General features: G+C 44.4%; 3 protein-coding genes across 4 annotated transcripts; 2 read left to right on the forward strand and 1 right to left on the reverse strand.

Annotated features, from left to right (window-relative positions):
• The first annotated feature begins 3,001 nt into the window (after positions 1 to 3,001).
• On the forward strand, positions 3,002 to 9,512 carry vamp5 (vesicle-associated membrane protein 5). Its single transcript, XM_035379549.1, has 3 exons — positions 3,002 to 3,385; positions 6,181 to 6,324; positions 7,710 to 9,512. The coding sequence occupies exons 1-3, from the start codon at positions 3,383 to 3,385 to the stop codon at positions 7,899 to 7,901; spliced, it is 339 nt and encodes a 112-aa protein (XP_035235440.1). The 5' UTR covers positions 3,002 to 3,382; the 3' UTR covers positions 7,902 to 9,512.
• Positions 9,513 to 10,332: 820 nt separating this feature from the next.
• Positions 10,333 to 13,874, forward strand: rnf181 (ring finger protein 181). 2 transcript variants are annotated; one of them, XM_035379548.1, is made up of 6 exons: positions 10,333 to 10,664; positions 10,933 to 11,054; positions 11,215 to 11,348; positions 11,482 to 11,597; positions 12,146 to 12,220; positions 12,390 to 13,859. In XM_035379548.1, the coding sequence occupies exons 2-6, from the start codon at positions 10,969 to 10,971 to the stop codon at positions 12,447 to 12,449; spliced, it is 471 nt and encodes a 156-aa protein (XP_035235439.1). In that variant the 5' UTR covers positions 10,333 to 10,664; positions 10,933 to 10,968; the 3' UTR covers positions 12,450 to 13,859. The 2 variants fall into 2 exon arrangements, with proteins under 2 accessions (XP_035235439.1, XP_035235438.1); XM_035379547.1 differs by lacking the exon at positions 10,333 to 10,664 and having other exon boundaries at positions 11,175 to 11,348; positions 12,390 to 13,874.
• Positions 13,875 to 16,033: 2,159 nt separating this feature from the next.
• tmem150aa (transmembrane protein 150Aa) lies at positions 16,034 to 24,127 on the reverse strand. Its single transcript, XM_035435447.1, has 7 exons — positions 23,917 to 24,127; positions 23,556 to 23,603; positions 23,293 to 23,379; positions 22,438 to 22,505; positions 21,357 to 21,484; positions 20,717 to 20,894; positions 16,034 to 18,550 (listed from the first exon to the last, which is right to left on the reverse strand). The coding sequence occupies exons 1-7, from the start codon at positions 23,979 to 23,981 to the stop codon at positions 18,222 to 18,224; spliced, it is 903 nt and encodes a 300-aa protein (XP_035291338.1). The 5' UTR covers positions 23,982 to 24,127; the 3' UTR covers positions 16,034 to 18,221.
• Positions 24,128 to 25,240: the final 1,113 nt, after the last annotated feature.

Raw genomic sequence — 25,240 nt, forward strand, 5'->3', positions numbered from 1 at the left:
AAACACTTCTAGCAATGTTCAGTATGACTCATGATGGAACCTGGGTTGTGACTGCAGCCCAACTGGACCTCATTGGCAGGACAATACAGTAAATGTGCATTGTATCATATTCAATAACAACAACACTCAAAGTGATAACAGTTCACACACTTTGCTGTACTGTACTGAATTAGAATTAGGTTTACCTAGCAAATGCACTATTTATATGATGATATATTTACTGTATTGTATCATGGCAACAGTCAACCTGCACAACCTATGCAGCTGGGCCTAGCCTGACATTAGCCATCTTTCTGTCTGTTTTTGGAAGTGAAACTGATCACGAAGGGGAATTACAAGATGTAAATGTGTCATCAGTGATGCATACAGAGAGCTTATATAATACGATATGACTGTATAATACAATACTGACTGTGTCTGCCTCGTCGCCCTGTCCTAATTCACTAAGCCTCAGGCGCATGTGAGTAACTTCTCCACACACGCGCGCATGCACACGCACACATACACGCACGTACACAGGCGCACACACACACGCGATGACACCATGAATGAATATTCCCTTTGTGCTGCCGCTGCTCTGTATCCCAAAGAGCCGCCATTGTTGTCCTGACGGGAAGGGCAACCCTTTAGCCATCACGCTGTCTGACCGGCGCCCACAAGACCCGCATCATCAGCTGACGAACAGAGACGGGGCAGAGAAGACGTGGAAATCAGGGGCCCATATCTTTTAACAGACCTGGGTCCAATACGTATTTGTTTTTGGATTCAAATGCTTTTTTTCTGTGCTCTATTGGTCTTGCCTGGTGCAATTGAGCCTGCCAATATGACCAGAAGTCAGGGTTTGCACTTTTTGAGAGTATTTTATCGGTTCCGATACACCAAACAAGATCAGCAAAGCGTAGGAAAGTATTTGAATCCAAAACAAATACGTAGTTGACCCAGGTCTGTCTTTCAATAACCACTTCTTGCCCTTGTAATCATTGTTGCATAATGGCCTAGCGTAGCCTAGCCTAGCGTAGCCCGTCTCAAAGCTAGTCCTGTCTTTGCTATAAAGACCCTTACTGCTCCCCTAATGAAGAGCCACAAGGGAACCAAGTCACATTCTGTCTTTGAAAGCCATTTCACTCAGCTTCCTGTTTTGGTCAGAAATGCTCAGTGTTGGTTACGTGTGCAAACTCCTGAACACCTGTTATTGCACCCGTGACGGTGTTCTGCGTTCCAGAACTAGGCTACGCAACCATGAATTCAGGCAACCCACCCGACAAACTGTTCAAAACCTAAAGTATATATGTGTGTATGTACAGTTCAGTTTGTGAATATTTGGACAGTGACACAATTTTTCTTTTGTTGGCCCTGCTCTCCAGCACATTGAATTTGAAATTAAACAATGAATATGAGGTTAAAGTGCAGACTGCCAACTTTAATTAGCAAGTATTTACACCCACATCAGCTGAACCATGTAGGAATTGTGATCCTTTTTATACATACCCCCCCCCCCTAATCTATACTGGACTGTCTATATTCAATTAAATTTGCTATTATTGTCAGTTTCATAGTTGCTTGATGAAACTAACAACTGGGATATTATCCTGTACTCTACTCAGATATGTAAGTTGTATTTCATTTCATTTTTTAAATTATTAGAAATAATAATTTCCTCAAAATGAAAAACAAACTAGTGGAATACTTGAGCCAATTCCCTGAGATCACGCAATTGACTGAACCTCACTTTTTTTTTTTTTTTTTACATGAAAGTGAAACTGGATTTATTTCATACATCCCACTTCCTGTTTTTCAATGGAGAATGTGTGAAATTTTTACAAAAAAACAAAACATTCTTTCCCTATAGAGCCTTTTTCCAAACGCTACACGTTTCATGTCAACAAAATGAATCAACGATTGTGACTCTTTGCAGTGTACATTAAGAGCAGATATTATGTAAATTAAAATAGTCATGTTTAGTACTTTGCCACATATCATTTGAATGAAATGGCTGCTTGGAGTCTGAGACCCACAGACATCACCAGGTGCTGAGTATATTCCCTGGTGATGCTCTGCCAGGCCTGTACTGCAGCCATCTTCAGCTCCTGCTAGTTTCGGGGGTGAGTTGCCTTAAGTTTTCTCTTCAGCATATGAAACGCATGTTCAGTCTTTTTTTTTAGAAAAGTGTAACCTGGCCATCCTGTTTTTGCAGTCAATTAGTGGTTCACATCTTGCAGTGTAGCCTTTTCTGTTCATGAACAGTTCTGTTTGTGAAGTTTTCTCCGAACAGTAGTTATTGACACATCCATACCTGCCTCAGTATCAGCACTTTTGCCACATGTGCATTGTTACGGAGGCAAATAAAGAAGAAGAAAAAAAAAATACATGTCTTTGTCCCAGACATTATGGAACTCACTTTGCGCTTGGCTTCAAATACAATAAGGACCAGAAAAACAAGTTCAACTCATGCAAATTTTCTCTGAAAAGTAAAACAATTTAAATAATTAAAATAGTATGAATGAATATGCAAATAATATCAACGAAAAAACTTTTATTGAATGCAATATTTACAGTACAGTTCAGGGTTCTCAGTCAGAAATCACGTGACGTGTGCCTGATGGGACTATGCACTTTCGGTCAGAATTTCTGTGGTCACTCTTGTCCTGGTTACCTGAGCACCGAGGGTGAATGTGCGGTTGGTTCACTTATTAACAACAGTACTTTTAAATATTGAAATCAGCAAAAGTAATTTATGAATGAATGATTCTGGGGAGTCTCATCGTTGTCCCAAAAATATATATTGGTGGGATAATACATTATAAGGTTCCCAGAAGAGGTTGATCTCAAATATATTATTGTTTTGCTTTTCTTTTTTGCATCATGTTACAAGTGCTCTGTTTAACTTTTTTTTTCTTTTTTTCAATTGGGTAAATGTAGGCCAATGAGTGGGCCGTATATTCCCCTCTGCCCCCATCTCCGGCCGGGCACTGTAATTTGATAAGAAGGGTAGCTTCTAAAAAGGCTGTCCCTTCAGACGTCATCTCCACAGTGGTGCGTTGAGCCTGCCTCCTGTCACTTAAAGAGTCACTTAAGGAGTGACAGGAGGCAGGCGTAACGATCCCACACCAAAGTCCCTAGTTAAAGAAACACGGGCTGGAAGTTTGAAGAAGAAAAAAAACGCATAAAGAACGAACAATTTGCAGAACGGGGGACAATTCTGCAGCAGAATCAAGAGCAGGGAGGGGAGGCAAGGTTTTGCGTTTCCCCTTTCGCGCTGTAAGCGCCGTTATTTGTTGAAACTTAGAGCGAAGACGGCGGTTCCCAACGAGCAGTCGCTTTCAGATGAGGCGAATTTGCTGACTGTCCAGGACAACAGTTGAGATCACGTCGTGAGAGAGAAATGGTAAGTGTGAAAAGAACACGTCTCTTTTTGTTCTGTGAAATCCTGTTACTTACATTTGCTGCCACGAAGTTTGACCGCACCCATGATATTAAATACCCATAAAGAGAATGTTTGTATAGCGTAGCCTATTGGTTTCCTACTTCGATTATCGTGTCACTTTCAGATCATTTGAATCTGAAAACTATGCCAAATGGATGTGTTATTTGACTGCAATGTGCGCTTTCCTGTTAAATTAAATACACCACTTTGTATCGGTGGAGATAACCTAAAGGGTTACTTAGTGGACATCGACTATAATAAACTTCAGAATAGCGGTTCATAGATGGTTAGCAAGATTGCATTCGTAAATTACGGGTTGATTTCGGTGACAGATTATTCTTAATTTTATGTCATACATCATAGCTTATTTGCGAAATTTAGCTGTTAAAACTATATTCCCGCTATAACCTCCTGTGTCATAATAACGAATTACAATTGCGAACAAGTAAAATGATTCATGAAAATATTGCTATGTCGTGTGCTTCTGGCCTGTACCATTATTCGAGTGCATTAAACTTGACTAAACCTGGGTCATCCCAGCATGGACAAAGGTTGAAAGCTTGCCAACATTTGACAGGCCTTCTGGGGGCCGCGTTAATTCAACTCCATGAGACCATGTGTACTCCGTGAGAGTTGATTTTAAACTGAACGTTCTACTGCGTAGCCTAGACCAAAGTTTGTTCTTTGGAGGGGATACTAGGACTGCATTGCATGTGTCTCAAATGAGCAACACAAGGACACAATCTATTGAGCTTTGAAGCCTTGATTGGGAAATAAATAACGTTATCTGGACTGGTAATACAGAGCAGAGGGACCATTCACCCAGTGCCAGGAAATGCCAGGGAATGAAGAGAGAGAGAGAGAGAGAGAGAGAGAGAGGAGGAAGGAAGGAACTGAAAAGGGGCAACACTTCCCCAGTAAAGATGCCATTGCCAGTTGATAAATATTCTTTATTTTTCAGCTGTATAACCTTTTAGCTAGTTGCTATACAAACACAAAACTGTATTAAACTATATAATTTACAGATGGTGTATTTCAGTAATTTGAAAACATGCTGTAAGAAGGAATGAGGACATGGTCAAATGTGAGAAGAATTAAAAATAATGACATCTTCCTCAATGGGATATATTTTAGTCTGTTTTTAGGTGTCTGTGAGCTTAAAAGTCACTGTGGAACTACGGTGTGTTTTCTCACTTCTATATGGCCCTGGAAAAAGTTTTTTACAAACTTAAAAAAAAGAAAAAACAATAAAAAACCTTATGGTGGTTTTGGGAGTTGAAACAAGCTGGAAATCCCCTCCCTAACACATGCGAAACTGTAAGAAATGTTCCCCACTTATGAAATAATATTTAATGTATTACGTTAGCATTTAAAAAAAAAAAAAAAAACATAAATACAAACTGTATCCGGCACAAATCTTTTTAAAAAATATTATAATTCCAAGGCAGTTTTTTTTGTTCATTATTACAGCTATTTTTATATAGTTTGGTCCTCTGCATGAATACTGTGTGGTAAAACAGCATATGATTCAGTGTGAGGTAACTGCTGTTGTTTGTTTTGTTTTTTTTGTTTTGATTTTTTGGCTGTTTTTTCTTCTTTTTTTTGCGAAATTTTGGGGCTGACCTCTTGAGTTTCCCGTAAGTGTCACAATGTGATTCATTATTTCAGCCTCGACCCTGAAAGAATCCACTTCCTGTCCCCAGCATGTAAGAGTGGGGATGATTTCGCTTTTATTTTTCAGATGTCACATATATTCACAAATCTTTAAAAAAAAAAAAAAATTTTAACGAGGAAGGAAACCAATAACCAATAAACCACCATTGTGCACAAATCTGCCATTTTTGAAAAGTTGCTGAATTTAGTTATTTTGATTGCTAGCAGTGGTGGGAGCAGCTCTGTTTCAGAGGCTAAAGACCATGAGATAAAAAATTTTAAACAAACAATTCCCTGAACCTGTTCCAATTTATTGTAGGAAAAAACAACATAACTCTGATGGAAGATGTCTGCATTATAGTGTTAATCTTCTTATCCTAAAAATACATTTGTGTCCATTTACGGCATATCTATTTGTTCTGTTTGACAAGACATTTGATTTATAGTCAGGCAGGCAAAATAATGCTGTTTTATCCCTCTGGTCTCCTGGAATGTTGTCGCTTCTCTCAGCTGTACAACTGCCATTTGATTTTCTTTAACTTTAGTTTTTTCTTAAAGAAGAGTAACCTTTCCCTTTCCACGACAGGGTAATCCTTCATATTACTCTTTTTACCTAGACTAAATTACATTACATTACAGGCTTTTAGCAGACGCTCTTATCCAGAGCAACTTACACAAATTTGTTTTTACACAGCATTTACATTGCACCCATTTAAACAGCTGGACATATACTGAAACGACGCAGGTTAAGTATCTTGCTCAAGGGTACAACAGCAGTGTCCTACTTGGGAATCAAACCTGGGACCTTTGGGTTGCAAGACCAGCTCCTTACCCATTACACTTCACTGCCGCCCACACTAATCATCACAAGCCCTGCGTCGACAGTTCGGTGTCAGTGCGACGTTGGCCGAACGTTCTCCGTGTTCAGCTGCCTGGTGATTGAGAGCCCCAGCGGTCACAACGAGCGCTTTTTCGCGGTGACATCACTCTCTAACCCTGGCCAGGTAGACTTCGGCATCGATCGCTGTCAATCATCGATGCGTTCGTCCCCCGCGCCTGTGTCAGCTGACCCTCTCGGCCAATCCGGTCCCTCTCGCCCGCAGGAGAAGGGAAAGGACCGGCTGCGCCAGGCCCAGGAGGAAGTGGAGGAGGTGAAGGTCATCATGCTGGACAACCTGAACAAGGCGGACGAACGGTCGGGCAAGCTGGGGGAGCTGGAGAACCGGGCCGACGAGCTCCTGGAGAAGGTGAGCGTTTGGGCTCGTTTTTAGCGCAGTTTGGATGGCTAGCGCACTTAGCCAGAGTGACGTGGAATAGCGCAAAACGTAAAAGTTTTAGCCAGCGAGCAGAGCGGGTGCTGAGTCATCAGTAGCTAATGCATAAATATTAATAACATAAAGTTCAGTGCCATAGTAGGTACCAGAGGGATATAGAGAATTTAAGCTTTAAGTAGGAAGTGAGACCGGCAGGCTCAGCATTACTGAATTTTCAGCGGTTGTGTGGCTGATCCTGCTCAATCATGACTATCCTTCCAACTTGCTCAGCTGTCAGTGCTAGCAATGCTACTGGTACTATATACGATATGAGAAGCTGACTGTGAACGTGTGTCTGCTGTTGGACCGCTGTGTCTGGAGCTCCAATGCCTGTCGTTTAAGTCTAAGTCATGTCGTTTAAGCGACCGCAGGAACAGCCAGGATGTCCCACATTGAGACCATTTCCAAGGTCTACCATAATCTTGGGAATAGCCAGGAAATGTCATATTGGTGTCTATAAATACACTTTGGGTGGGATCAGGTGGAAGACAAATTTACAGTTTACATCCTGATTTTAGTTTACGGGGGTATTTTTGGAAAGGTATTTCCTCTTTTCGTACGATGAATGAGATGAAACAAACTCTCTTGGTGACCCAGCATGCCAGTTAGTTCCTGCTTTGCATGAATGTATAGGGTGAGTGTGTGGGTATGGGGTGAGTGTACAAGTATGGGGTGAGTGTGGGGTGAGTGTATGGGTATGGGGTGAGTGTGGGGTGAGTGTATGGGTATGGGGTGAGTGTGGGGTGAGTGTACGTGTATGGTTGGTGAGTGTGGGTTGAGTGTATGGGTATGGGGGTGAGTGTGGGTTGAGTGTATGGGTACAGGGTGAGTGTGGGGTATGGGGTGAGTGTACGGGTATGGGGGTGAGTGTGGGTTGAGTGTACGGGTATGGGGTGAGTGTGGGATGAGTGTACGGGTATGGGGTGAGTGTGGGGTGAGTGTACGGGTATGGGGTGAGTGTGGGGTGAGTGTACGGGTATGGGGTGAGTGTGGGGTGAGTGTACGGGTATGGGGTGAGTGTGGGGTGAGTGTACGGGTATGGGGTGAGTGTGGGGTGAGTGTATGGGTATAGGGTGAGTGTATGGGTAGGGGGTGCATGTGGGGTGAGTGTACGGGTATGGGATGAGTGTTGGGTGAGTGTATGGGTATAGGGTGAGTGTATGGGTAGGGGGTGCATGTGGGGTGAGTGTACGGGTATGGGATGAGTGTGGGGTGAGTGTACGGGTATGGGGTGAGTGTGGGGTGAGTGAATGCTGACCATGCTGTGAAACTGTAATGGCTGTTGCTTATGACGTCCCTCAATTTTCACCCCTCCCCAGAGCAAGGGCTTCAAAAAGACCACGACCAAGTTGAAACAGCAGAACAGGTGGGAGAACATGAAGATGAAGGTGGTGGTGGGCGGCATCCTGGCGGTGGCGGTGGTGGTGGTGGTCGTCATCATCGTGGTGACGGCGCTCACCTGCTGCCAGAACTCTGCCTCCGTTACCGTGAAGGCGACCAATGGGACCTAGGGACTGGTCAGGCGGGCGGCACAGGAGTCGAGATACAGGAACAGGAGATTCCCCTGTGCTCTGGCTACGTGGACAAACACAAGAGAGAGAGAGAGAGAGAGAGAGAGAGAGAGAGATTGCTACAGTAAAAGTTCTCTATCAGAGGAAGAACTGGTACCACTGACTCAACAAAATGCCAGCATTGTGCATCCGATTGAGCTGCTGCCCCTCAACCTGTTTGACCGACCCTCAACCAGTGCTCTCCCGATACTTCACAGAGCTGCTCCAGAAAGCTGACTCCGCTCAGTAAGAAAAGGAATCAAACAACCCCCCCATCCCATCCCACAACCCACAATAGCGCTATAGTGAGACTTGTTTATGGGTTAAAGTGTTCACGTGATCACTGCAGGATGCCACTTCACACACACACACACACACCTACTCAATTATACGTACTTAATAGCACAACTTGCCATTTAGAAGACGCTCTTATCCAGAGCAATTTACACAGATTGCAATCCGTTATATTATACAGCTGGATTATTTACTGAATCGATTCAGGTTCATTACCTTGTTCCAGGGTACAGCAGTAGAACCCCACCTGGGATGCAAACCTGCAACCTCTTGAGTTTTAAGCCCAGTTCCGAAACCGCTGTACTACACTGTCATGTCAGTTTGTTTTATTAGCAATACAGAATGTAAAGAAATTACTTTCTGTGCCTTCCTCTCATAGCTATTTGACCACTAGAATCCATCTTAGTCTTAATTGGCTGCCTCGTCTATACAGTCATATAGACATCACTTTAAATAAAGGCCAACAGTGTACAAGTTCCAGGCTTATTTACTCAAATTCAGTAAACAAAACAAAAGCATCTATTTATGTCCTGTGACTATGCTTGTGATTGAGATTGAGTGTGTGTGTTAGTACCTCAGATCCACGAGTTGATCTGGAAATAAACAAATATGGAAAATAAATGCACAAATGTTACATTAGGAAAATGTGTTAGATTTAAACCTTATGGCAAGTGCCAGATGGTGATTGACTTTTTCGCATGTGCAAAATTTCTGTTTGTTTATCCTGTTTTACATTGAAAGAATGATCAGTGTTATGAATGTGAAACCTCCGACGAGAGTGCTATCATTTCATTCAACCTTTTTAAGCTTGTATTTTTTTGCTATAATGTGTTTTTTCTTCTTCTGTGATGTAATTCAGCTTGTTTAATGTTACATACGCTGAGTATTGGTGATGTCATTTGTTTCCAGTCACCTGGATGGTGTCACTGAGTGAATTATATGTGCTTGTGTTTTGTGCGGTTATTGAGAAAAGCACGGGAAACAAATATTTTAAGAAACACCCTGAATAGATGGTTTAACTGATGGATGAACTGATTTTTTATTTCGATATTGAAATTCACATTTGTGTTGCAAAGCACCCTAGTGTACTCTCTTCATCCTGTCCCCATCAAACAATGTAATTTTTTTTTTTTTGTTTCAGAATTAAATGTTTCATGTTTTCAGTTCCTATATTTCGAGTTCAAATGCTTCTAAGTGAGAATGAAACTGCTCTCACACACATGCCATAAATACAAATGCAGAAGGAAGCAGTCTTAAAATTAATAAGGGTGCATTTATTTTAAAAAAATGTGAGACTTGTGATTACTGCAACAATCTACTCCGATAGGAACCGCCAGTGCAGAATAGAACAGAAACTATTATCTATAAGATGTGTGAATGTTCCTCTGGATTCACGATCACATTAATTATCAGACAGACAAACAGTAAAAAAAAATTAGTAGCATTCTGTTGTCAGGTGGAGTGGATAAAGAGAAGTAAATGTCAGTCTGATCACTGGTTAGAACCAAACCCGGGTCTGCTTAGAGCATTTTGTTTTTGGTTGTTTCTCTCATGATCAACAAGCTTCACAATTTCAGATATTCACTTCCGTTGCTCTTCTGCTTTAGAAAAGATCATTCACCAAAGCAGTAGGAATTTTTGCTATCTTGATAAAGAAATACTGCTCACTTTTTAGTTTGTTTTTTAAAGACATGTTTAATGTACATGAGTGTTCATACGGGATACTTGCTTATAAAGTTGGAGTGATTAAAATCAAGTTCTCGTTTCTGTGGACGACAAATATCTGACACTCAACTTTTCAATAGAGTTTCAACTGTTACCTCAGGTAAAGCATGCATGTGACCCTTCTATTTGTACACATTTGTAAAGAATAATTTTTCAATTGCTCTTAACATTCAGGCTATTATTTAGAGTCTCGTACATTCAGGTATACCCTCCAGAAAACAAACGTTGTTTTCAGAATTTTTTTTTTTTTCAGGAGAGTAGATTATTATTATGTACACAACCTCAATCGACAAGATGTCTAAAAATAGGCTATCACAATATAGGCTATTTTGTTTTTGTAAGCAATCTATTGTCACTTATTAATTTTATGTATATATCCTCATAGTTGGCGAATGATCTTTGCATATATTTAGATACCTGCAGTTATCCTTGCGGATTTTGCGGTATTTTAAAGACCCATTTACCTTTAGTAAACCACTGAGTGAGCTCTCAAACAAACTAACAACAGCCGGGTGCCGTACGTATCGGCCTTCTTTCTTTTCATTGGCTCACGTCTGGAAATGTCGACTGCTGATAGGATACAACAAAACATTCTACCAAGCATTTAGATTGACTCGTTTGTTTATCCCGGTAGAATGACTGTGCAGTAGAAGTTCTGTAACTTTTTCCACAAAACACGCAAATATTATTATTATTATTAAGCAGGTAAGGATGTTTTTAAATAAAAAAAAATGAAGTAATAGAACTGAGCGTTTTGGTTTTATGTGTGGTGTTTTCTTTTTACATGTAGCCTACTCCTGCTCGACGAACGTTAGCTCAGTCTTAAAACAAAAGTGTTAAGTTAGCTGTGTTAGTATGGTGGCTCTCACAGACCACATCATTTCGCTTGAAGCAAAGAAATATGGATAGACTGATATGGCTCTCGAAAGACTTACTCTGTAAACTTACTTCGCGAACTACTTATTTCTCGTAGTTGTGAACGCCTGTGCGAGTGCGGACCGACAGCGGGATGGCTTCATACTTTGACGAGCATGACTGCGAACCGACCAACCCAGACGAGCAATACCGGCAGAACGCTTTGCTTGAACTGGCCAGGTAACGTCGCGTCTTGTCCTGTTATAACCTACCTGTGTGAACAGCGTATTATTGCCTGGCAGCAACAGTGTGGAGTATGTGGGATATACTGTTTTTTTTTTGTTTGTTTTTTTAAATCAGGCAGTGGCATTAAAGTTGTCCATGCTCGCTCTACCGGTAGGTCTCTAATGCAGGGCATGGATATTGACATGGGTCCATTTGAAGTATCAGACTGGGACCACCGCCTCCCTCCCCCCGCTGCCCGAGCCATAACCCAGAACCTTCCGACCGTTGTCATCACCCCGGAGCAAGCAGGTGACCGCACCGAAATCGGTTAACCCCCCCCCCGGCACACGTCCTTAAACCGATTTACCTCAGATTCGCCGTTTGCCTTTTTGACGGCCCGATTTCTTCTGTTTGCGCTAACTGTGCTCCCTGCCGTCTGCAGACAAGGGCTTGAAATGTCCGGTGTGTTTGCTGGAGTTCGAGGAGCAGGAGACGGTGCGGAAGATGCCCTGCGAACACTTCTTCCACGGCGGCTGCATTCTACCGTGGCTGGGCAAGGTGAGGGCAGGTCTTCATACACTACATGGGCCAAAAGTATGTGGACACCTGGCATCCAACATCTCAGCCCAAATGCTGAGTTTTAATATGGAGTCAGTCCACCCTTTGCTGCTACAACAACCTCCACTCTTCGGGGAAGCCTTTATACTAGATGTACATTCCCAAACCATGAGAAACGGACCAGACCAAGGGGTGCTCAGATATTTTTGGTCTATAGTGTAGATGTACATGGTCTGGTGGCTCATGTTGGCCTACTTTATCCCTGGGCCAGTTGTGGCAGATTACGGTCAAGCTATTTTGCCATGGCTATCTTGACTGTGTGTCCTCCATTTTGTCTACCTGACAGTATCTTTTATTTGGCCTGATTATGCTTGAACGAATCCACTGAACTTAAGAATATATTTTTTTATTTTATTTTCTTAAGTCTTGATAAGAATATTTCTGTCAGTGGTCGCCAACACACAACATACTCACATAATACCAGCTGAGCTTGGTGAGCAAACGGAGGATGTGTGTCTCTGTGCTCTAACACGACGTCTCCTCCCCAGACCAACTCCTGCCCTTTGTGTCGCCTGGAGCTCCCAACTGACAGCCAGGAATACGAGGAGTTCAGGAAAGATAAGGTGAGTCTGTGGGGTTTTGTAGGAACATCGGTTATCTTCTGAAACACGGAAACACCCAGAAATGTCTTCCGGTTTCAACCAGTGAACTTTAAAGCTGGAGGGAATGAAGACTGAGCTTTACCTGCAGCGTGCTTACGTGACATTGGGGACCATTTTTTGTGTGTTTCAGGAGAGGAGGAAACAGAAGGAACACAGGTTGGAGAATCTACACGGAGCCATGTACACATGACCGGCAACGGACTCTGGTACGGACATCCACACACACTGAGGGGCACCAAAACTGTGTGTGTGTTTTTTTTCACGTATTTAATTTTAATTTACGGAATCAGTTTTAAACACCGGGGCATAGGACCGTTTTCATATTTATATACTGGTATACAGGTGTAAATGCAACCTATGCTATAATGACAAATATATTCAAGTTACTGTATAAAGATATTTTGTGAAATGTTATATGAATATGGAAATGAAACCATGTTAAAAATGTGTACAAAAGTGGACCAAAGCAAAAGTGCGGTTTCAGAATGGCATGTATGAACACAGGTATACCTTCTATACAATAATTCCAATGAGGTTGTTTTAAAAAAAAAAAAAAAAAAAAAAAAAATGTAAATGAACTTAAGTTCTTTTGTGTTTTGTCAAAAACTGAAATGGAGAAAATTGTCAGCACCAAACAATATTAGCCTCTGAGCGTTTATATACACGAAGGGTCACACGCGGACAGCAGTTCATGCACCTTTACACATCGCCACCCATCGGCAGAGACTCCGTTTGACAGACGGAACGAGATCCTTATCGTATCGGAGGACTGAGTTGTCTCCGGAGGCTTCTGTGCATTGAGTCGGGGGCCCGTGTAGGCCTTTGAACGAGGTGCGTGGGCTTAACGGAGGGGGGCGTCCAAGTCCGGCAGACGCTGCAGCCCTCTGGGATTGGAGTTTTTGGCATCCGGTTTCCACGGTCCCTTAGCCACGATGCCAGGTAGTGCCGGCACAGGGGGAGAGTTAGCGCACCGCTAAAAATAAGCTGCCGTTTTCACATTACCATGACACAGCGGGTTCCGAGCGGCGTGCGTTCAGCGCTCTGGCAACCCCGAGGCTCGGCGCGTCAGCAGCGCTGAGCGAGGGGAGCTGAATTACAGTTCCAGGTCAGTGGCCGTGGTGCGGACATTTTGAGAATACCGGAGCTGTGACTCTTATTAAATCAGCTGGAGGACTGTGTGGCTGGCCAGCTGAGCTCTTCAGTCTATGGAATCAGTGCTGGGCTGTGTTCTCAAGGATGGTCCATTCACTGGGTTTAAAAATGAACAGAACAAAAACCATCTCCCCTGTGTCTAAAAAGATGTAGTGGTGCAATCAGTTTACATTTAAATGCCAGTGTAGAGGTGCACATTCGTTCAGAGAGACAGCAACTCCGGGTGTTCATTCATAGGTTTTCATTTATTTGAATTTGTATTTGAATATAAATCTCTTGAAAACTTATACAAGTAACGTAATAGCAGATAAACTGTGTATTTATTCAAGCAGTTATTAAAAAAAAAAAAGTAGAAGTGTTCTCTATTATTGTTGGTTTGAATATATTTGGACACCATTTGCCCTACCTCCAGTCAGTGATAACATAAAATAGTAAAAAAAAAAAAAAATCAGAATGGGCAATGGATATCCTTTTCATTTCTTGCTTAAAGTGCAACATAATTTACAAGCAAAGTTACATCCAGGAAATGACATCATCCCGAGCTGCGTCCTGGATATCGCGTTCACATTGGTATTTTTCAGGGACAAGACAAACATCGTCTGACACAATTTCATCTGCTTTTGAGACTTGCATTCGACAACCAGGTCAAGACAGGTGTACTGAATGCCACTTAAAGCACATTATCACCAACAGTGTCGTCTTCTCATTCACTTTCAGTGAAGAATGCAGCCTTCCAAGTTCAGATTTGCTCAAGTAAAATGGAGGGGGGGAAAATTTGCTGGGTTCATAAGCGGTTAATGATTCACAACAAGCAGCGTAAATGACAATATTGCTGGAGTCTGGATTTAGATACCGACCTGTGGTCATGGCACACAAAATGTCTGCTGGTGATGAAACTCTTTTTACTTCACCTTAAAGCTATGAGCACTCTTGTCCCCCAGCTCCCCCCCCCCCCCCCCCCCCCCCAACCCCCCACAGCTTAGTCCTGTTACTAGTGTACATTATAAAGGCATTCATGTCTGCCCTCTCACTGTGCGTTTCTAGTAAATGCATATTCATACGCTGCACATGGAAAGCTTGACAGCCGGCGGTTTCACAGATGCCATTAGCGTAGCAGCACGTACCAAAAGAACGTGCGAATGCAATAACCGCGTGGCGTTTTGTCACAAACAATGCAGAAATGGATCTTTTCCGTCAGTCACATTTCACGACTGGAAAGCGCGCAGCGCGCGAGATGCACTGACGTCAAAGCCTCCATTCGAAAGATAAAATTATTCCAGCACTGTGCATTATAATATTGCAAATGAAGATGATGATAACAACAAAACAAGTTAAGGCTTTGCTCCTTTAAAGAATGTGGTTATGGTTACTTTTATGCTTTAAAACATACCTTTTAGCTGAAATGCTAAACTTAGGAGAACGCTCGCAACAGCTGCATGGATAGAATGTAAAACCAATTACTTATTACATCTGCATGGCAAATGTAGGCAACAAGGCTGGCTTAACAACTTATGAGTCAACAGAATCAAGAGTGACCACAGTTATGATACTTCCGTTACATTACATTACATTACATTACAGGCATTTGGCAGACGCTCTTATCCAGAGCGACGTACAACAACGTGTATAACCAGAACCAGGAACAAGTGTGTCGAAAACCCTAGAGAGAAGTACCGTTCCAAGTGCAGGGAACAACCGCATAGTTTAACTTCCCTTTTTTCTCCTTCTGAAAGATTGCTGTTGTCACCGCTGCACAACTCAAGAATACAGGACAGGTCCTTTGTTGTCCACACAACTACAGTTGTTGTATATACACTCACTGGCCACTTCATTAGGTACACCTGTTCAACTGCAAACTGCACCCATTAACGCAAATATCTAATCAGCCAATCACGTGGTAGCAACTCAATGCATTTAGGCATGTAGACATGGTCAAGACGATCTGCTGAAGTTCAAACCAAGCATCAGAATGGGGAAGAAAGGTGATTTAAGTGACTTTGAACGTGGCATGGTTGTTGGTGCCAGACTGGTTTGAGCTGATAGAAAGGCAACAGTAACTCAAATAACCACGCGTTACAACCAAGGTATGCAGAAGAGCATCTCTGAACGCACACCACGTCAAACCCTGAAGCAGATGGGCGACAGCAGCAGAAGACCACACCGGGTGCCGCTCCTGTCACCTAATGAAATGGCCGGTGAGTGTATATCTGACTGCAGTAGTAAGTAGGAAAAGACGCCATTGGTTTGAACACTTGTTTTGCAACGGTGGCAAATATAGAATTTCCTCCACCACGTCATCAAGAGGACCGTCAGCGTCGCAGAACTGACGTCGCGCAGCGGGTGAATGGTAATCGGTCAGAGATCACGGATGAAACATTAATGCACGGCTGTCAGTTTGTGGATCGATCGTTGCATTCACTCCCCAGCAGGGGCGGCGTTTGCGTGTTCAAAACTGGAGTTCGGATTTTACAAGATCTTTCAACGCTGTAACCATGACGACCACCTGCTGTGCATCGTCCGCAAAAAGCATATTGCTCCATACTGCCCTTTGTGTTTTAGTTCATACGTGAAAAACATTTGATTTGAGTAATACTGTGAAAATTATTATTTTTTACATTGTAGTCAGGTGACATCTATTAGTGGTCCCAATGACAGATGCGCTATTGCTGGTTGTGAATTATTACTGGATAAACGTGATGAATGTAGTGTAATTAGTCCAAATGACCCACCAGCGGCAAATCGCAGTGCTCGTTCAAAGACACACTGACGAAGCACCACGGTCAAAGAATTTGCGGTAACAAAATCTCAATTCCCTCATTTGGTCAGTACGTATTTAAAAAGCACTGCGGCATTACAGCGATGCGGTCGCGGCATTTCTACCTCGTAATACTATTAACGGTCACGGCGGTATAGCGATATGAAACAAAAAGTGGCTAATGAACTGTATTCAATCACCATTCCACCTTATCTCTGACTTCCAAGTAAACGCAACTGTTACACTTTTTCTTATTGCTTTTAATAGTTAGTCTAAAATAAGGACAGATGTTGACTTAATCCAGGCTAATGACCTATAATTTTTGTAGTTCAGCAAAACGTACATAAGTTTTTTTTTTATTGTATGTTGTTTTTACTTATTTTTTTATTGTGTGTTGTTATGTCATGCCGTTATTAAAGCTATCATTAGGAGGTTGCCGTGCAGTCAACACTGCCCTAAATGCCCCTTTGCTTTCGCTGTCAGTTCCAAAAACTGCTGAGTTAAATAAATGTGGCGTATTCACTTCTTCACCAGCTGCCCAAACATGCACATCGTTTCGCAAAAAAACGAACAGCTGCAAATATTACTGTATAAAACCTGAAAATATCTTCCATCTCGGAAAACCTTTGGAAGAGAACGCATCACAAAAAAGGAAACCTTATTATTATTATTATTATTTTTTGAGCGTTCTTACTACGTTTACGGTGCATTACTTAGTCCTGCAGTAAACCAGGATTTCAGTGTCTTGACTATATGAGCCTCTGCTTGACTATATGTGCAGGAGCTTTGCATGGCTTTTTTATGCCTAAAATTGACAAGCTCTTTTTTCATGTTCCTTTAATACTCTTAGCATTTCTTAGGATCATAGATTTAAGATGTTGGGAGTGTTATTATGTATCTACAATGCACACGGTACGTATAACATAGCTTTTCTCTCTTCAACACAGTCACGGGTCTCTGAACCGTGGATTAAAATCCCAACCGACACGCACTGCATTTCCAGTGAACCAACCGAGATCCTAATATTGGTCTGTCGTTGATTTACGTATTGCCATCTATTCGTTTAAACGTAAAAGTTGTATATTGCTGTATCATTAATACTGACATAATATTTCACTATTTCCCTTTCATAGTCGACTGTTTGCTGTTGACCACGTGAATAAGGACAGAATTTCTGCTCTCCTTAAAAAATAAAAATAAAATAAATAAATAAAACCTGAGAGTCATGAGGTCCTCTCCTTTTTCCTGAAGGGATTTCTCAGGATGCTGTTAAAAAATTAAATACTTTCTCGTTAGAACACAAACTCTTAAAAACATTAAATTTTCGCATGGAAATTTCATAAAAAGACCAACTTTCAGGAAAAGTTACAGAAAAATAAAGGGGAAACCGTAATGGGAAGCGATGATTTGGCATTTCTGGTTCTAGTCACGGCAGACGGGGGAAATGCAGCAACAGCGCACCATTAATCCTCCAGAGGATGTGTGGAATGGAGGCTTCTCCCATCCCATAAGCCCCCCTGGCTGCACGGCATTCGTAAGTGTCTGGCTGATTTTCAGTGGAACAGCGCAGCAAGCGCTGCCCCTCAGAGAGAGTCGGGAGGGATGGGTGATGAAATAACACCCTATGGCGACTGGACAGGAAGCGGCCGTGTCGTCGTGTACCAGCTGATCCTGACCCTACCCTGGCTGTGGTCTCTCATCACCCTTGGTCCTCGTGGAAAACGCACTTTGAACCCCCCCCCCCCCCCCCCCCCACGCTGACCGAGGAGTCTATCGACCAAAGGAACTCCACCTGTGCGGACGTCTCACCCGTGCGGATGCCTCACCTGTGCTGGGCGGGGCAGCAGCAGAACAGCAGCCGGAATCTCAAACTCCAGCCCCGGAGGGCCGATTTAAACTTGACCCTGGAAGCGAGGCGGGCGTCCTCGTAAACGCATCGGCGGTTTTAAAATTCAGCGTTTACCCGCGCCGTGTCAGGGCAAAAAAAAAAAAAAAAAAAACGGCCAGACGCTGGCTCTGCAGCGCCCTCTGGAGTTTGAGGTTGAGATGGTGGGTCTACAGCATGGCGGTGCTCTCCGGGGTGCAGTTCAGGTGGGGGGAAGCGTTGCTGCCGCCGGGCGATTTCAAGCCCTTGGTGCCCCCCCCGAGCGGCATGGCCCTGGCGCCCGCCCCCATGACGACCCCTGACCCCTGGTGGTGGTGGTGGTGGGAGTGGGGGTGGCGGCGGCAGCTCTGCAGGCCTGCCGTCATGGTGTCGGTGGTGACCGTGCCGAACTCGTAGGTGAACGTGCCGTAGAACACCAGGATGTCCACGGTGAAGACCCACTCGCAGATGGCCGCCACGTGCTGAAGGACGAAGCTCACGTGGATGAAGAAGATGCCACCTAGTGGCGGGAGGTCGCCGGTTAAGGAAGAGAATCAGATTACCCATAATCCTCCTTTTGGTAAATGGTAAATAGACTGCATTTATAAGTGCTTTACAATTGGTGCCTCTCATTCACCAGAGCAGTTAGGGGTTAGGTGTCTTGCTCAGGGACACTTCGACACGCCCAGGGCGGGGATCGAACCGGCAACCCTCCGACTGCCGGACAACCGCTCTTACCCCCTGAGCTATGTCGCCCCTTTTCCGCGTGTTGCACGTTGCGCATCCCGGCAAGTACGTGGGAAGATCCAAAGATCTGTGAAGATCCCGCGGCGAAACCCGGGCAGGTGTAGGCGTGTGACCCCGCCTAGCGATAGTGGCCTACATACCTGAGCCGGGCGTACCTGTTTGGCTGTGATGTGCGCTGCACTCGTCCCGCTCCCTTCGGGGCCCTCCCCAGAGACCGCGTGGCAGAAATACCCCTCGTGCTTCGCACATGACACGCCCCCACCGACATGCGGGGACGACACGGCTCAGGAGGTAAGAGGGTTGCCGGTTCGATCCCCGCCCTGGGCGTGTCGAAGTGTCCCTGAGCAAGACACCTAACCCCTTACTGCTCTGGCGAATGAGAGGCATACGCTGTAAAGCGCTTTGGATAAAAGCGCTGTATAAATGCAGTCCGTTTACCATTACATGCAGCTTCAGCGTTCAAAACCGACTTTAACAACGGTAGCCACGGTGACCAACGATGGCTTGTACAAATAAAAAAGCGCTGCACAAATCAAAACCCATTGCTCTTCATGAGTCCTGTCAAAGTACTGTATAATTCTGACTGTTCCTGTCAAATATAATTCAGACTACAAATGCAATATACAATGAGGCTTATTAGGCTGATGTGCTTCTAAATACAAGGAACATGCACTTAATTAGCGACTTGTACGTCTAACCTGCGTTGTCTGGATACTCAGCGTATCTATACGCCGCTACATGGTGTTCCCCTCTGTGGGGCTGTGAGGTGATGATTTGATACTGTGGTCCGATCGCTTCAGGAGTGAAACTGCTCTGGCGTTGGTGTACGCGTCTTAGGGAGTGAAGTAGGGCAGTTGGGTTGCCACAGAAACTGGCAAACTAGAGCCCCCACAACTGGAGCTGTGTGCCCTAGAGGCTAATAAAAACCTGAAGGTTTACTACGAAGGAGGCCCTGTACTAATCCAAAAATCCAAAAGGCTTGCCTATATGCCCCATAGAAGCAGTTATTCTTATTACACTTTAAAAATTATTATTATTATTTTTTTTAAACGTGAGTCGATATGCCATCCAACATCTCTTCTGCTCCCCAGCACCCTCTATATGGGCATCCCACAATAGTAACTGTAAGGGGCTTCAGCCTCAAATCGGCCAATCGGACGCAGTGTAGTACAGTGGTTGCGGATCTAGGCCTGTGACTAAGAGGTTGTGAGTCCCAGCTGAAGTGTCGCTGCTGTGCCCACAGTACAGCTATGCAATGTGATGTCACTCACTGTCCTCCTCTGGCTTCCCGTCGAATAGGGAGGGTTGCGAGCCCTAGACGGCTGTGGTGCCTTCGGGTATTTGAGGCTATCCATCATTCAGCTGTCAATTAAGGCCTAGAGTAAGTAGGTGTGTGTGTGATTCCTGTCACAGGTGACGTCTTGAGTGAGTCACTGTTCCTCTCGAAACCCGCGGCCTACGTGACTGCCCTGGAGTCGACGCTGACACCCAGGCCTTAGGGTGCCGAGCTTTTTCTGCTTTCGTTTCCCGCAGGTACTGGAAAAAAAAAAAAAATTCCAAAGAAATGTTGTTTGTACAGGGCGGATTACACTCCGGCGATGTGAAATCGTCGCTATCAGAGATGATCGCGTTTGATAGTTAGTCGCAACGACGTTCCGAGATTTATGTCGCCGTCGTGATCGTAGTCGTGCCCGTTGTGTTGAACTTTGAACTTTGGCTGGCTCGGTTGTCGTGACGACGTAGAACGTTTTAACCTCCTGTAAATCGGTTATCTTTAGGCCCTAAGAGCGAATGACGCCAAACGCTTTGCACCTTTTATCAGCGACGATGGAATGCTGGTGACTATCGTACATCGCTGAACTGTGCACCGCTCCTAGCCCTCACCCCCCCCCTCACGCCCCCTCACCCCCCCAAACCCCCCCCCCAGGAGTGAGGATACTGAGGACCAGAGACACCATGGCTCCCACGGCGAGGGCCACGCGCACGTGCGCCATCCAGTGGTCGAGCGTGGTGACCGCCACGCGGTACGTCAGCACGCACTGCAGGCACACGAAGAGCAGCCCGGCGGGGAAGGCTACGCCCGCCCCCACGTAGTGCAGAGATTTGGCGTGGTCCACCTGGGGGGGGGGGGGGGTGCAGGGGTGCAGAGAAGAGGAGGGGTGGAGAGGAGGGATCCACTTATGTATTTACGGTGTATCACTGTCTTAACTCTGCAGAAAGACCGTTTCACACAGCAGCACAGACCGCCTCACACAGCAGCACAGACCGTCTCACACAGCAGCACAGACCGCCTCACACAGCAGCACAGACCGTCTCACACAGCAGCACAGACCATTTGACACAGCAGCACAGACCGTCTCACACAGCAGCACAGACCGCCTCACACAGCAGCACAGACCGTCTCACACAGCAACACAGACCGTTTCACACAGCAGCACAGACCGTCTCACACAGCAGCACAGACCGTCTCACACAGCAGCACAGACCGCCTCACACAGCAGCACAGACCGTCTCACACAGCAGCACAGACCGTCTCACACAGCAGCACAGACCGCTCGCCGGACTCCTCTCAGACTGACCTGGAAGTTGCCCACCATGACCAGGCCCAGGGCATTGACACAGCCGGAGAACAGGGCACCGGTGTTAACCCAGCCGTGGTGGCTGTGCTCAATCACCTGAGCATAGCGGAGCAGACAAACCATCACCACTGCGGGGGGGGGGGATGGAGAGAGGGTGGGGGAGAGGGGGAGAAAGAGAGAGAGGGAGGGGGGAGAGAGAGGGGGAGAGAAGGAGGGGGAGAGAGGACAGTATAAGTACAGAAAAAGAGCAGATCAAAAACAAAGGTCAAGGAATTGAGGATGTGGGGAGAGAGAGAGGGAGAAAGAAAGAGCAGGAGGGATTTCACAGTTCAACACTGGTAGAGGGGCTATTCTGTATTACATTACATTACATTACATTCATTTGGCAGACGCTTTTATCCAAAGCGACGTACAAAAGTGCATTTTCATGCACTTTTGTTTTAAATTCACTGTTTAGTGTGCACACTTCAGTCAGTTAGTCTGAACTTTGCTGACCTTAGAACAACCCCACTGGCAGTGAGGCAACCTGCTGTTATGTGGCTCATTCCAGTACAGATCCCTCAAAAGTCTCTCAATAGCTGTAATGTCATGTAAGATCCACCCACAGAGTTTATCAACGTTGGTAAAAGGTGGACACTGATGAATATCTATAAATATTTATACTTGTCAAATTCCCTAGAGCTCTTGGCACCAACCCATCATTGTTGCTTTGCTGTTCCCATATTTGGGTGGTATGGGGCCATGTGCAGTGGCAGAACCAGCTGCGGGCACGTAAACACTCTACGCCGTCACCTGGGCACACAGTTCAGGTGTTAAAGGATAACCCCGGTAATTTCCATTTCTTCAGCGCTGACAACACGCCCTATGAAAACACCAAAACCGAATATGTTTCTGTCCAGCTCTCTGCACTTTTTGGCATTCCAACACAAATTTGCGTTCAACCAAAGTCAGCTCATAAATACAGCTCAGTAAGACACGTCCGCGGTCCGCGATCAGTTCCACTCGTTTAGGGGCCACCAAAACCTTACAGCCAGCCTGTGTGAGGTGCGGTTTGGGGCGGTTTGTGGGGTCTCTCGCTCACCCATGAAGGCTCCGACGTTGCCTATCAGGCTGAACAGGCAGCTTTCGGGGGGGAATGAGCCACACTTACTGCGGGACACGGGGAAAGAGGAGAAGAACCGTCATCAACAAGCAGTCTCAGCCTGAACACAGATCAACGCCACGTGCTCAAACACACGCCAAAACCAACGTTCGGAAATGACGCGTTCTTCACTTAAAGACTAAAAAAAAAACAATCTGATCAAAATAAGCATGCAAAGTGCTGCTAAATTAAATGATCTTGTCGATGCAAACTTTTAGAAAGCATGCTGTTAAAAATGCGAAACAAATAACTGTGAAACATGCGCAAATAACTATAAAAACTGCTCTGGCCCCACAGCACAGGAGAAATCTGGAGCCGTGGGTCTCTGCAATACTGAAATTAAATCCTAGTTTTGTGAAGGTAGCCTTGTTTCGGTCTCACCCAAGGAACCAGGGCTTCAACAGATCCTAGCTCTGCTGCAGCAGTACTAACTTAAAAAAAAAAGTTATACAATGAACAACAACCGCAAACACCGCAACAATACTAAAAATTGATAGCATTTATGTATGGCAAGCAATGTGTGCCAGATTGCTCAATGCATGTTATCATATTATATAAGCTATATCCATGCTTAAAAATGAGATGAAATTGGACTGAGTGTAAATACATTTTGCTATTATCTTAAGTTTTTTTTTTTTAAATTTTTTTTTTTATCTCCAGGCCTGCATCACTAACCCAGACTAATGACAGAAGCTTAAAAAAAACCCCAGAATATCTATGTATGAAGTCAGTGTAGGATCACCAAACAGACCTAGCAGCGGACACAAGCTGTGTGTATACGTGCGGGACAGACACCTGATGAGAGGGATGTCTTGAAGGGTGCAGCACATTTTGGGGAAGCCCTGCTTGGCTGTCTCTTCTGCACACGTGACATTGTAAGACCTACAAAACACACACAATGAAAACCGGTAAAATATGACATAAACTCCAGGTCTGTCTTACTCCTTTCTGTTCTGAACAGAAACGCATCCAAACTTTGTTCATTTGTTCTTCGCTGATCACGGAGCCTTGTGTACAGAAACAAAAAAAACAGCAAGGCGATAGAGGAGCTTGCTTACCAGTTCTCTACCGGACACACGTGATGATTCATTACTGCCATTGCATAGCTGCAGTGAAAGAAAAACATTTTTTAAAAACATTAACCCTTTAAGGTGTGAGATCACAAACGTGTGATTGGAATGTTCTGAACTGACCATTCTAATGCTGATGTAACAATTGCCACTGGTAGTCAAAAGCAGCGGAGTTCTAGAACACTGGCTTAGAATTTTTGAAGGAAAAAAAAAAACATTCCAAAAAAAACCTATTCTTCAAAGTGGCTTAAATAAAAAGTTACAAAATGGTAGCCATTATCACAAAAGAACGGGCAATAATTTTACTCTGTTAATAATTGCACAGCATCAGTCACAACGGCCTCCTTACACGATCCATATTCCCGTGATGCAGAAAGCAGCGAGGCTGAAAGGCAGGACGATCCAGGCAGTCATTGGGCAGCTGGTGAGACGGCTGTGTCCAAAGCATGAGGGAGCGGAGGACTGGAGGCTGCAGGTGAGACAGGTATGCAGGGGAGGGCTAACAGGTAAAGGAGTGCAGGTACAGGAGAGGTGAGACCAGGTTACGCTGGGGGGGGGGGGGGGGGGGGGGGCTAACCGGTAAGGGTGCACAGGTACAGGAGAGGTGAGACCTGTTACGCTGGGGGGGCTGACAGGTAGGCTGGGGGGGCTGACAGGTAAGGGAGAGCGGGTACAGGAGGGGTGAGATGGGGGGATGAGAGTGCCACTTCTGCTACTGCCCCTGGCGCACCCAGCACTTTCCAAATCTGACAAAAGATGGGGGGTTGTGGAGGAAGAACAACAGACCAGATCATGAAGGGAGGAGGGAAGGCAAGAGAAGAGGCAAGGGGACAAAGAATGAGAGAAAGAGGAGATGAGAAAAAAACATCACGATTTTGGAGTTGCACACAGGATTGGTTGTGCATCTGCATGGGGTGTATGATGGTAGCTGAGTAAAGAAAACTCTTCATGCTGTTAAACTGGACCCTATACACCTCCCATGTCAGAGGACAAAGAACGTATGTCCTGAGCTAAATATAGACCAAGCGTTCCCTGGAATGAAGAACAAATCGGCTGTCACCGTAACATACCTACATATTGCATTCAAAGGTATTCAAACAACCAACTGCGCCATAAAATCATTATTGGACTCCAATCCTTGTTTGAATTTTTATTTTTTAACAATTCTATTCAATCGTGAGCACAGCAGGTCACAACATTAGAAAGTACAAACTATTTCAGTTTGATTTCGATTTCTGTGTGCTCTGCACCCAAGTGTGACTAAAGTAGTCGAATAAGTAACGAATATAATATTCCGCAAGAAAGGAAGCTAAAGCATATTATTCCACATTTAAACAGTTAACTGACATCAATATTCGCGTGCTGATGTATTAACAATTTATTACTATGAGTATCAGTTTATAAAAAGCAAAACCATCAGTGATAGAACGCATTAGTAACATGTAACGTTAACGTTGACATGAATTAGACGAATTAAACGCTGATTACAGCAAAAATCCATACGAAGAGAACAGCGACAAGCCAGCTATCATAGCTAACTAGCCATTATCACACAATTTGGCGATATAAACGATGAGAGTCAAATAGGTTACTGTAATGTCACTGGGCACAACATTACGTGACTAATCAATAGCACTATTAGCTTGATTACTTTAAAGCAAACGGCGATATTC

This window comes from Anguilla anguilla, chromosome 10, assembly GCF_013347855.1.
Source record: "Anguilla anguilla isolate fAngAng1 chromosome 10, fAngAng1.pri, whole genome shotgun sequence".
NCBI lineage: Eukaryota > Metazoa > Chordata > Actinopteri > Anguilliformes > Anguillidae > Anguilla > Anguilla anguilla.

Coding starts and splice junctions, on each gene's coding strand:
- rnf181 (XM_035379547.1), top strand. CDS start 10,991: ATGACTGCGAACCGACCAACCCAGACGAGCAATACCGGCAGAACGCTT. Junction 11,055..11,174: donor GCTTTGCTTGAACTGGCCAG/GTAACGTCGCGT, acceptor TTTTTAAATCAG/GCAGTGGCATTAAAGTTGTC. Junction 11,598..12,145: donor TTCTACCGTGGCTGGGCAAG/GTGAGGGCAGGT, acceptor TCTCCTCCCCAG/ACCAACTCCTGCCCTTTGTG.
- tmem150aa (XM_035435447.1), bottom strand. CDS start 23,981: ATGACTGCCTGGATCGTCCTGCCTTTCAGCCTCGCTGCTTTCTGCATC. Junction 22,506..23,292: donor CAAGACATCCCTCTCATCAG/GTGTCTGTCCCG, acceptor CGTGTCCCGCAG/TAAGTGTGGCTCATTCCCCC. Junction 21,485..22,437: donor CAACGTCGGAGCCTTCATGG/GTGAGCGAGAGA, acceptor CCCCCCCCGCAG/TGGTGATGGTTTGTCTGCTC.
- vamp5 (XM_035379549.1), top strand. Junction 6,325..7,709: donor CCGACGAGCTCCTGGAGAAG/GTGAGCGTTTGG, acceptor ACCCCTCCCCAG/AGCAAGGGCTTCAAAAAGAC.